Consider the following 12838-nt stretch of genomic DNA (forward strand, 5'->3'; position numbering starts at 1 on the left):
AGTGGAGCATCTTGTCTCTCTGAGGCGTCTGCCCCCGAGAGGAGAGCTGTCGAGTCTCTGAGCTCACTTCCTCTTCCTCCCAGAGTTGTGTTCTGTTTACTCCTCCCATCTACGTTCTAACCTATCAGGGCAAGCAGCTTCTTTATTTAATTAACCAATGACCTTCCTCCATCACCCTCCACCTCTAAACATTTGCATATAGTTACATTTGGCTCTTACAAATCCATACTTTTACATTATCCTTTAGACACTAAAATTAAACTTTTACATTGTCTAAGAAATTTTATTTTGTTTTTGTTGTTTGTTTGAGTAGGGGTCTCACATGACGCAGACTGACCAAAATGACCAGATCCTCTTGCTTTTACCTCCCCAGTCAGTACTGGGATTATAGACAAGAACTTTTAGTTAAAGGGTTTTTAGATATCTTACATGCCCGGAATGTCTATTGTCTATCTTTGACCTAGCACTGTTTCTTCACTGTAACCCATAATCTTCTACACTGTAAAAACTGACATTTCACCAGCCTTGGTGACACACGTTTATAATCACAGAACTTGGGAAGCCAAGGAAGAGGATCACTGTGAGTTTGAGGTCAGTCTAGGATGCAGAGTGAGACTACCAAGTGAGACATTGTTCTACTTTGACATGATGTTGGTTTGGGATATTTCATTGTGTTGGTAACTGTCCTGTGAGGGCCGTTTGCCACCATTCCTTGTCTGCCCCTAACATTACAAGAGCCTGCCCCCCCCCCATGAGATAACCATAACACCTCTTTTTTGTTTGTTTTTCCAGATAGGATTTCTCTGTAAAGTCTTGGCCTAGAACTCATTTTGTAGACCAGGTTGGCCTCAAACTCAGAGATCCACCTGCCTTTTCCCCCTGAGTCCTGGGATTAAAGGCGTGTGCCACCACGGCTCAGCCCATAATGCCTCTTTTAACCATGTGCTGTGCTGTTATTAAAAGGCTTCATAGGAATACCCTGTCTTCAGAGTCAGAAGTCAGGTGAAAGACAAGTGGTAGAGCGCTTACCTAGAGTATGGAGACCATTGCCTCAGTCCCTAGCACTAGTGGGGAAAGCAGTCTGTACAGGAACAATTTCAATATGCATTTATGTAGATGTTTATTAGAGATATATGCCCACTATGCCATCCATTTGTGGAATAAAAAGATGATATAAATGATATAAATAACTTTTTGAGATAGGGTCTCATGTACCCCAGGTTATCCTAGAACTCTCTGTGTAGATTGATCTTAGACTCTTGGTCTTCAACTTCTATTTCTGAAATGCTGGAATTCCACATGTGAGCCACCATGCCCAGCTAACAGCTTGAAACTAGTGCATGAGCAGTAGCCTAGATGACTCTTAGCTGTTTAAAGCATTTGGAAGACTTAAAGAGAAAGTCTTCAATTTGCCATTTAAAATAATGATCATTTTTTTTTCTTTTTTTGGCAACAGCATCTCATGTAGCCCAGGCTGGCTCGAAAGTATGCATCTAAGGATAACCTTGAAATTATGATCCTCTTGCTTCTACCTTTTAAACTCAGGAATTACAGGCATGTGCTACCACCACTTCCCCCCAAAATTAATATTGTTGCGGTGGTTTTTTGTGCTGGAGAAATAGCAAACATTCTGTCACCAAGCTACATCCCCAGCTCTCAGTTATAAATGGTGACTGATCTTACTAAAACATAGTTAAACACATATCATCAGTTGATTTTCCCTTTAAAACAGGTGTCGCTATGGAGCCCTGGCTGACCTGAAATGCACTGTAGGCCAGGCTATCTCAAACTCATGCATATCCACTGCCTCGGCTTCCCAAGTACTGGAGTTAAAGGTCTGCGCCACTGCACCTAGCTGATTATCTCTCGAATCTTAAACAATTTTTTTTCCAGGTAGAAACGTATTGTTGTATAGATGGACTTTTCTTTTTGGGCCACCAGCTCACAAAAAATGACAGAGACTTATTATTAATTATGAAAGCTCAGCCTTAGCTTAGGCTTCTTTCTAACTAGCTCTTTGTTTGTTTGTTTGTTTGTTTGTTTGTTTGTTTTTCGAGACAGGGTTTCTCTGTAGCTTTGGAGCCTGTCCTGGAACTAGTTCTTGTAGACCAGGCTGGCCTGGAACTCACAGAGATCCTTCTGCCTTTGCCTCCCAAGCACTGGGATTAAAGGCGTGCGCCACCACCTCCCGGCTCTAATTAGCTCTTATAACTTAAATTAGCCCATATTTTTTAATCTGTGTTCTCCCATGCGCTCGTTACCTCATCTCCATTATGTCCTTTCCCATTATGCCGCGTCTGGCTCACCCATCTGCTCTTCTCCCTCTCAGCGTCTTCTCTGTCCCCAAATCCTGCCTAGCTATTGGCCGTTCAGCTCTTTATTAAACCAATCCAAGGGACATATCCTTGCAGCACACAGAAAGATTATTCATGACACTGCTGTGTTTGTATTTTGGGAGTTTTGCTTTTGGGAAGTGGGTGTTTATTTGTTTGAGTTGTTTGTCTCTGTGTAGCCTGGTTTTCATGGAACTCCAGCAACTGATCTTGAGCTCAGAGGTCTGCCTGCCTTGGCCTGCCAAGTGCTAGGATTAAATGCATGTGCCAACATTCCCTGCTATTGTTTGTTTTTAAGATAAATAAGGTTTTCCTCTGTAACTCTGGGCTGGAACTCACTAGTTAGTCCAGGCTGGCCTCAGACCCCAGATAGTCCTTCTGCTTCAGTCTCCTGAATTCTGAGATTACAGGTGGGAGGTGCCACAGCCTGCAATCTGTTTTTACTGGTGGCTATCTTTGTATTTAGTTCCAAATGTCAAGATTGTATTTACCTTGGGAGTGTCTTGGATGGTGCTTTGATATTATAAAATCTATCCTTGTGAAGTTCACAGTAGTGAGGTATTTAGAGTATTCTTATGCATTATTGCATGTGCTTTTAGACTTTGACCACATGCATAGCTTGAAGCTGAACAATTTGATATATAATTTATGGATCATAATATGACCTTTTAATATTTAGAATAGCATTCCTAAAGATGTTTGCAAGTTATACACAGAACCTTCAGGATACTTTCCATCAAATAAGCAGTTTGCTTCACCTGGCATTTCTGTTGTTTCTTTGTTTTGGTTTTGTTTTTATCACAGAAAAGCTTCACTGGCCTGAGCATGAACTTGCTAAGAAGTCTGTTCTAAATGCAGAAGAGGCATTGATCATTGACAGCCAAAGAAGCTTTTCAAGTTTGTCCTCTGGAGTGCTCAAGGACACTTTTACAACTGGAACCAGTAGTTACAATGTTCTACTACAAAGCAAGGAGGAGAGAAAGCACCATTCACAAAAGCAGTTTTCCTCTACCTTCTCCAAAAGACGTAGAAAGCCCAGCAGATCTCCTAGTTCCTCTCATAGCAAAGATTCTCACAGGATGACAGCCCTGGTGCCTGTGACCAGCAGTGGTACTTGGTACTGCCTGGACAGGCAGTCTGCTGTTTTTGTCCCTAGTCCAGTACCAAGTCCTGTAAAGTTTACCCGTGGTATCTCTGTTACAGGGAGCAGCCTAGCACTGCCACCTAAACCGAAAAGCAAGGTGAGCCACCGCAGTGTCACCCCCGTCCCAAAGCCCAAGCAGCAGCCTCAGTTGTGTAGAAGCTTTGAGAAGGGAGATGAGCTTTCTGGGAAGAAGCTCTGTATCCTTACTGCCATAAAGCCCACCAACCTGGAGAAAGAAAAGCTACGGTTCTTCAAGTCGGACTATACTTACAACCCTCAGTTTGAATATGCCAACCCCGCTCTGCCTGGTGTGTTAGCCAAACACAGCAACGCCTCTGACCGATTTCTTAAGCAGGTAAAATGCCACTTCTGTAGTAGTGTATCCTGGTTATGTAGCAAAAGCAATTACCTACCATTTTATAAGCGAAAAGAGACACCTTACTATCCTCTGTGATCAACCACCACCAAGGATGGGTAACTATGTGATAAGAAATCTGCAGGTGAGTGTTTTTGCTCGTGTTTTTGATCCATGAGAACTGTGTTGCACTAATCAAAATATACAAAGACTACACTGTGTTCTCTGACTAAAAGACACTATACTTGGAAACCACTTCTGATTCTATGCTTTGATTTGGAAATTGTGAACTTGTGGTTCATTAGCTAGCCTACAGATGAAGGTTAGGTAGACTTTACTGTTTGTTTTATAGTCAGTTTTTTTCTCCTTGGAGTATAGGAGATCAAACCCAGGGTCTTGTACATGCTAAGCAATTGTTCTAACACCACCATCCCCTCACAAACGTATCAGAGACAGGATCCAGTAACCCAGGTTAACCTCAGATTTGCGGCAGGGCTGAAGTTAGCCTTGAACTCCAGATATTCCTGCTTCCACCTCTCAAGTGCTGGGATTGGGTTGGTGAGAAGGCTCAGCAGGTATTGGTGCCCACCACCAAGTTTTACAACCTCAGGTCAGTCGATCTCGAAGATCCACAAGGTTAGGAGGGAGAGAACTGACTCCTGCAGACTGTCCTGACTTCTCGTGCATGTATGTGCCACCCTCACGTACAATATTAATAAAAATGAATAGAATCTAACTCCTGGGATTGCAGGAGTGTGTTATCACACATAGTTTATAAAGTATTCTCAAATTCCTAAAATGATTTCAAATATGCTATGTATTTTCCTTGGTAAAAGAACTCTCTTACTCTTGCCTTTGTATTTTTCAGTGAGCACTCACCCTTCTGTTTGTGGTTCAGACAGGATTTCAGGTGGCTCAGCCTGGCCTAGAGTCCCCCCACGTAGGGAGGTGACCTTGACCTTCTCTCAAAAGGTCTGCTTACCTTTTGGGGGGGTGATTCAAGACAGGGTTTCTCTGTGTAGCTTTGGAGCCTGTCCAGGAACTCACTCTGTGACCAGGCTGGCCTTGAACTCACAGAGATCCTCCTGCCTCTGTTTCTCACAACACAAAGGCAGACAAACAGAAAAGATGGTGACCGAGTGCTGGGATAAAAGGCCTGGGCCACCACCCGACCTGTCTGCTTACTTTTTGTGGAGCTGGGGATCAAACTCTAGACTTCATCCTCTACCAACTGAGCTACATCCCAAGCCTACTTTGCTGTTCTTTTTAGTTGACAGTGACTCCTATACCCCCTGTTTTTTGTCAAGAATGTTACTAAATCAACTTTGATTTTTTTTTTTTTTTTTTTTTTTGGAGACAGGGTTTCTCTGTAGCTTTGGACCCTGTCCTGGAACTAACTCTTGTAGACCAGGCTGGTCTCGAACTCACAAAGATCCGCCTGCCTCTGCCTCCTGAGTGCTGGGATTAAAGGCATGCGCCACCACTACCCGGCCATAAATTTAAATTTTATAATTGTAAAACTATTATTTATTTATTTTCCCTCAGTGCTGAAAATGCCAACTGAGATTTATGTACCACTATTCTTTAATATGAAGCCCAGTATACAGCATCCCTGTGCATTGTGCAGGAAAGTACCATTTCACATCAAAATGAATTCTCTATCATTTCTTTGGAAGGCAGTTGACACTGGCTGCCCTGAGGCTCTACTGTCATGTTAACCCACTTTCATCTGCAGTAATTAAATGTATTTGAATTGCCCCAGGTTTCTAAATAGCACCAGTAATCCTAGCTGGCTTGTACCTTAAATACCACAAGCGGGGAAATGGAATCTATTCCAGTTTTACTTTTTAAGGCACTTTAATCAAGTTGAAAGAAAAATCACAGAATGTAGAAAACGATGATTAAAACCCTCTTCAGGTTCTGAGTTATAATATGAAGTCACACATCTCCCCTGCCCGGCCCTGAAAACAAAGAGGCCCCCAGGACTCAGCAGCAGTGTCGTGAGCCTCCTACTCTGGGTGCATCCGAGGCAGTCTCTCTGCTGTTGGAGACACTACGGTCATGAACTGGAGAGCAATCAGCCTACCAGAGTGGGCCAAGGTGGCATGCAGACTCTGACCATTCCCACTGGTCTCCCTGCCAGGGGTCAAGGAGTTCCGGGACTAAGCCACCAGGGTGTCCAGTTTGGGCAGCAGGCTGGACTATGAGCCAGGACAGAGTTTGGTGAGCTCTGTCTAGATAGGCTAGAAACTGGCGTAGCCTCAGTCTTCCTGCTCTTGGATATATTTAAACTTTCCAGAAACCTAGGGGTGGGTGTGGTGGTTCAGGCTTTTAATCTCAGAGGCAGAGGCAGGCAGAACTGTGTGAGATCCAGGACGTCCAGGACTAAGTAGTTCAAGGCCAGCCTGGTTTACAAAGTGAATTCCATGACAGCCTGGTCTTTGTAGTGAGTTCCAGGACAGCCAGGACTATGTAGAGAGACCAAGAAACCCTGTCTTAAAAAATAGAAAAGAAATCAAGTTTTTCAATTACACCTCTCTCCAGATGACACATTTTTCTATTTAGAAGATCACAAATCTTTTACACATAGCTCAACATAATAAGGCTTTCTAATAGGTTATTTGGAGATTACTATGTCCCTTGGAAATTTTATATACTACATAGAGGAGAAGCGGGGTCATTTCTTAACCTCATAACAAAAGGATTCTCTTTCACACCAGAGTTGATGCAGCACTGAAGGCTTTGCACATTGACCTTTGGGAGTGGTAGCGCATGCGCTCCAACAGGCTTTACTAGGAAGCTGCTTGTTCCGTTGGAGGTGTGAGGGAGTGGTCTGCACTATTGTGCTGTTTACAAATACCCTAGTAGCCATCACATTCTCACGTCCTCTCAGCTTGGCACACACCCAGTCCACCTCCAGCCCTGACCACACAGGACACAGAAGAGGAACAGGCTAGTGGCATCCCCTCCTATGTCTGACTTTGGCATGTATTGGACAGGACTCAATGTCTAGGGTCTGTTTGTTCCCTGGGCTCTGCATATGTGGATAGGTAGAATGGTTTGTAAGTATTTGGGATGTTTCTTTTTATTATAATGCAGTTTATGTTATGGCAAACTTGATTATTGGCAGAAGTGCTGTCTTTGTCCTTCCCACATTGCTGTCAGGTCTTTCTAAGGTTCAGATCTGGTCATGTCACTTTCCCTCCCAGCAACATTTCAGGCTTCCTAAAATTTTATATTGAAACCAAAAAGCTTTAAAAAATACTGTTTTTGTTGGAGTACTCAGATGCCATGGTGCATGTGTGGAGCCAGAGAACAATTATGTATTACGACGTTATGTAGATGACTTCCGGGAAATGGTTTAGACAGCATTGATGTAAAGAAAAAGACTTGGTGGCAAGGGAGATGCTCAGTCAGTAAAGTGCTTGGTACTAAAGCATGAACACCTGAGTGCGATCTCCAAGCTCATGTAAAAAGCTCCACTTATAATCACAGATCTCTGCAGCTTGTTGGTCTGCAAACAGGAGGAATGTGTGCGTTCCGAAGTCAACAAACCAAAATCATGGTGGATAGCTCCCAAGGAACGATATGCACGCACACACAGGGCTGTAGTTGGAAGGCAGGCCTGCTTGCTATTCCATGAAGCATTACTCTAACCAAGGGACTCGCCATAGCTAAGGGAATGCAACAGAAATCATGGGAAAAGTCTGCTTGATGGCTCACTCATAGGCAGGGTCATACTTCCCTAGCTTTTTTTATATATCTTAGGTCTACCTACCCAGGAAATGATGCCACCTACAGTGGGCTAGGCCCTCCCACATCAGTTAACAATCATGACATTTCCCCAGACTTGTCACAGGATAATCTAGTCTAGGCAGTTTCTCTCTCAGATGGCTCTACGCTGTGTCAAGTTGACAGTCATAGCTCACTAAGACAGCCTATGGCTGTAGTTCAGTGCTGGAGCTCTTGCCTAGAGTGCATGAGGCCCCAGGTTCATTACCTAATACATCCAGAATTTTTTTCAATTAAAGAAATTTTTAGCTGGGCAGTGGTGGCGCACGCCTTTAATCCCAGCAGAGGCAGGCCTATCTCTGTGAGTTTGAGGCCAGCCTGGTCTACAAGAGCTAGTTCCAGGACAGCCAGGGCTTTTACACAGAGAAACCCTGTCTCAAAAAACCAAAACCAAAACCAAAAAAAATTAGAGGGTAAAATGTTTACCCCAAATTCTAAAATTAAAGACTAGAAGTTCTGACAAATTCAACACTGTCCAGTGGTTTTGGAAGAAGATTACAAAGCATGCTCACTTCCCATCTCCATTGTGTCCGTACAGCAATTCTGTAAGGTAAGTAGGGCAAGGACTTGGCATCTCCGTGTTGCCAGCAAAGAGGCAAATCTGGGAAAGGCAAACCTAAATGCCCTCTGGCGGGTTCACATGCCTGTGTACCCGTGCCTCCAGTGTGCAAGGCTTTCACTGACGGGGACTGCACTTGAGAGGAGTAACTTCGCAGTTACTGAACTGAAGACAAAATCAGCAAGTAAACCAAAAGCAGATCAGTTAGCAGACACAGAAATTTTTTAGGAAGTCTGTCATCCCCTCAAACACAATGGTGGACATTTTATAGAGAAAAAGATTTTCATTTTGTAGATAAATTACTTAGATGTCTTGTGCTAGTTTTAACCTTACAATGAACTTCAAAATGATTACCACTGGCTGCTATCACTCAGTAGTGACTAGAGGTTCTGGTTTCTCTACATGTTCATCAGCTTTTGTTGTGTTCTTGTTCTGCCTTGGAGAGATGGTTCAATGGTTCAGAGCACTGTATCCTCTCCAGTTCCCAGCATCCACATAGTCACCCTCTAAAACTCCAGTTCCAGGGCTCTGGTGCCTTCTTCTGGCCTTTGCAGGCACAAACACACACGTGATGCACAGATACATGGAGGCAAAACACATTAAAAATATTTTTTAAAAAAACTTAAAAAAGAAGAAAATGTAAATGTTGTCTGGAAAATGTGATAGATTTATTTCTAATTATAAAGTTGAGCTGCCTCTGAGACTTTTTGACTGGTACATTGACTTGTACTGATGCTCTGCATCCCACATCTGTATTGAGAATGTGGACACACAGGAAAATAGATCCCATTGTGATACATACATCTGCAATCCCAACTTTGGAGACAAAGACAGAAGGGTTAGGAGTTTGAGGCCAGTCTTAGCTACAGAAAACTGTCTCCGAGAGAAGAAGAAAACCAGGAAAACCTGGCCCTCTTCTGTTCAGTCATGTTCTTTACCTTTCGATTCTGGGGGCAGAGATTCTAACATTCAGAATTACTGATGACAGGAAGAAGCAAAATTATTTTTTGAGCATCTAGTAGATATTAAATACTGTGTCCATATAAGCCACATACGATGGACTTTTTCTTTTTAAAGACATGGTCTTCTGTAGCTCAGGTTGGCTTCAAACTCTCTAACAGAGAATGCCTGTGAAGTTCTGACCTCCCCAGTGCTGGGATTACAGACCCCTGTCTGTCTGTCTGTCTGTCTGTCTGTCTGTCTGTCTGTCTGTCTGTTTTTACTTAATGCAGTACTGCATCAGACCTGAGGGCTCCATGCTTACCAGGCAAGATGTATCTGCAGTCCCAATTGTTGGTGTGAAATATTTAAACAAGCTTTTTGGAAACATCAGTGTAACCCTATATAGTATTGCTGCTATGGTGGTGTCAGACAAGTCAAGATGGGGTGGGGGAAATGGTATTCTGTTGTGTACCCTCTTGAACACACACCACTATTTGTACTTACTCTTTGACAAGGGTATCAATATAAGGGACACCTGTGTAGTAAGCAGATGACCACATCCTAAGTGCATGCTTTAAAGAAGACCCTTGGAGGAATAATAAAGGAAAAATTAAATATGGAAAGAAAAAAATTTGAAAAGCATAAGCATAAACTACAACCAAAAAATTTAAACTTCTTTTAGGTCTGTCTCTCCAATACAGAGGGGACACTCACTCTCTTCTGAGGTGTTTAAAGCCCAACTCCCACACTCTTCACTGGAGTATGTAAAATGTCCTTGTTGATCTGGTTTTAATTATTGCTAATTTGTACTTTTAGTCATCTTAGTTGTCATACAAAGCAATCAGCACACGGGGACTCCTGTGCTCTACTTACAGTTCTGCATTATTTCTTGCACTTTACTGCATTTGAATCACCTGGGAACCTTGTTTCAAAAGCAGGGTTTGAAAGGTGGCATGCTGTTCCACACCTTTAGTCCCAGCACTCAAGAGGCAGAGGGAGGCAGATCTCTGTGAACTGAGATCAGTCTGATCTGTATACATTGAGTCCCCGTCTCGAAACACTACCACCACCAAAACAAAAACAAACAAGCCAAACCCAGGTTCTGATTTAATAGGCTTAAAGATGAGCATTAAGGTCTACATTTCGGGACAGCCTTGCTACTCCAGTGTCTCTGCCCTCGGCCACGCTGAATAACAAGGCTTTCAGGAGTAGTTTGTCATGTGGTAACTTTCTGATGCCGTCCTAGTTGGTTAGGGATGTATCTGTGGTGTGATTGTCCCCTCCTGGTATGACATTCAAGTGCATTGTTTAATAAAGAATGGAACCACAGCAGTGATGATGTAATAGGTGACCGACGACAAAGGTTGATGCATTTTCTCAGCTATGACGTAGATTGTCATTGTTATTACACCCACCACTGGGTGTCACACTTCAGTGATTGGTCACAGTGACACACCTAGAATAGGGAGACAGCCTGGCAGCACAGGGCATGTAATGACCCTGTAACTGTTTCTCAATCAGTTCCTTCCCAGTCCACAAGAGCCCAGAAATAAGATTCTTTTCATAGATTTTCTTAAAGATTTCTTTGTATGCATATGTGTGGTTTTAAAGAGATGTGTTTATTTTTATGTGTATGGGTGTTTTCCCTGTATGTTGGTAAGTCCGCTTCATGCATGGATGCCTGCGGAGGCCAGAAGAGAGTGTTAGATCCCCTGGGACTAGAGTTACAGACCATGTGGGCCGTTGTGTGAGTGCTGGGAGCAAGGCTGGGGCCTCTCAAGAGCAGCCAGATACGGGGGAATTTTTTCCTTCCCGAAAGATCTTTGAAGAACGGGTTTCGTCTGACTTACATTTTTGTATCCTGTGGTTCTCTTGGAGGCTCTGATGATTTGTTTTTATCACCAGATTTTTAGTAGTCTTTACCTTTTCTGTGTGTGTTGGGAAAAGGTCTCAACCTTTTAGGGTGATGGGAAGCAGATGATACGTTGCCCTTGATGAAAGATGGAAGGATTTTAAGACTGTGATTTTGTTTTACTATTTTTTGGCACCAGAATAAAAAGTAGCTTTTGGCACTTAAGTACTCTTTCATTCTTGTGGCCTGATGTCTGTATTTCTGACCAGTACTTTTGCCTTCCTTTTGAATAAAATTTTCTTGTTACTTTTCACAAAACAAAGCAAGGCAATAGAAGATGCATGCAAGTGGTACACAGATATCCATCAGGCAAACACCCGTAACATAGAATAAATAGATAAATAAATGCATTGTAAGCAGATTTTATAGGTTGTAACAGAGGACTGGTTATTTTGTATGTTTTTAAAGGACTTTTTTTCCTTTATTTAAATGGTACTTATAGCATATTAACTGACCTAGAGACATACTTTATTTATATTGGAGTTCTTCGAAGCCACAATATATCTTGCCCAGTAGCCAGAACCCTCTTTGCCCAGCTTTTCCTAGCAGCAGGTGTAGGCATGATGTGCGGTTTTTAGCCTCTGCTCTGGCTAAAGACATGAGAAGACAGGAAAGAGAGTGTTGTTCACCAGCCTTCTCCCTTTGGACCTTTGTAGTCAGTCTCACTGTGCAGCCCTGGGAGGATCTGACTCTGTAGACCATGAATACAGTGCTGGGCCAGCAAGAACAACATTTGCAAATTTGGAAAAGTCGGTGGAAACTTTAAACTTAGAAAAATGCACTTAATTAAGCTGGGATTGCAGCTTAATTCAGTAATCAATAAATGTGAACAAGTCTTGACAAATTAGGTGATAATTAGCTCCCTTTGTCTCGTCTCAGAGTGGCATGAGCTGTTCACTGTCCTTATCTCCCTTTCTTTTACAGTCCATCAATATTATGGAGCTGACTTTACAGAAATACGGAAGTTATGAGAAATTCGAACAAGCTACTGGTGGTAGCTTGTTGTCTAAAACTCGAATCTGGAGTCATGTTAGGAAGTACATGGTGAAGGAAGGCTGCCTAGGAGAGGTATGGGCCGTGGGTGACTTGGGGACCTGGCTGTGATATTGGCACTTGCAGTCAGTGCCACATACATGGTTTTTTTTTCCCCTGCAGGTTTTGTCTGATCAGTCCCTTTAATTCATTGAACTGGCCTCTTGCCACCTTTCTTTTGCTCTTATTTGATTCTTATATGTGCAGCTTATGGTATTTTGTGTGTTACTCAGGAAGAATTACTGAGAGAATTTGCTGCAGTGTTCTCTTATTGATAGACCAGTCTCAAAACCTTGGCACTGACAAGGAACAGGTCCTCCCCACTCCCCACCCATGAGCTGGTTCTTCCCAGTCCCTGTGTGGATTCCGGGGTGCAAACTTGAGTTGCCATCTTGCAGGGCAGGCACCTTTGTCCACTGAGCCATCTTGTCACTCCCTCCCCCTTTCTTAAAGCACTGAGACTTGAACTCGGGGCCTTGGGCGAGCACGCTACCTTGAAGCTCTATTCCCTCTTCTTTTTGCTTGAGACAGAAGTTTACTAGATTGCTCAGGGTGGCTTTGAATTCTCTCTGTAGCCAACTAGACCTTGTTCCTCTTGCCTTGGTCCTAGTCCCCATTGTACCCTTTCTTCACCATTAAAATTACAAATTGTAGTTCTGTCTTCCTTAGCACAGCCATCTACTTTCTTTGTTTTAAAGATAGGGTCTCTCTCTCTCTCTCTCTCTCTCTCTCTCTCTCTCTCTCTCTCTCTCTCTCTCTCTCATGCTAT

The 12838-nt window shown here is 43.0% G+C and overlaps 1 protein-coding gene across 1 annotated transcript in view; it reads left to right on the forward strand.

Annotated features, from left to right (window-relative positions):
• The window catches only part of Kiaa0895 (KIAA0895 ortholog), a 53890-nt gene that overhangs the window by 11845 nt on the left and 29207 nt on the right, over window positions 1-12838 (forward strand). The window contains exons 2-3 of the mRNA XM_005346950.3: window positions 3138-3832; window positions 11962-12105. Coding sequence (XP_005347007.2) covers window positions 3138-3832; window positions 11962-12105 — 839 coding nt within the window. The remainder of the gene's footprint in view (window positions 1-3137; window positions 3833-11961; window positions 12106-12838) is intronic.

This window comes from Microtus ochrogaster, chromosome 5 (genome assembly GCF_000317375.1).
Source record: "Microtus ochrogaster isolate Prairie Vole_2 chromosome 5, MicOch1.0, whole genome shotgun sequence".
NCBI lineage: Eukaryota > Metazoa > Chordata > Mammalia > Rodentia > Cricetidae > Microtus > Microtus ochrogaster.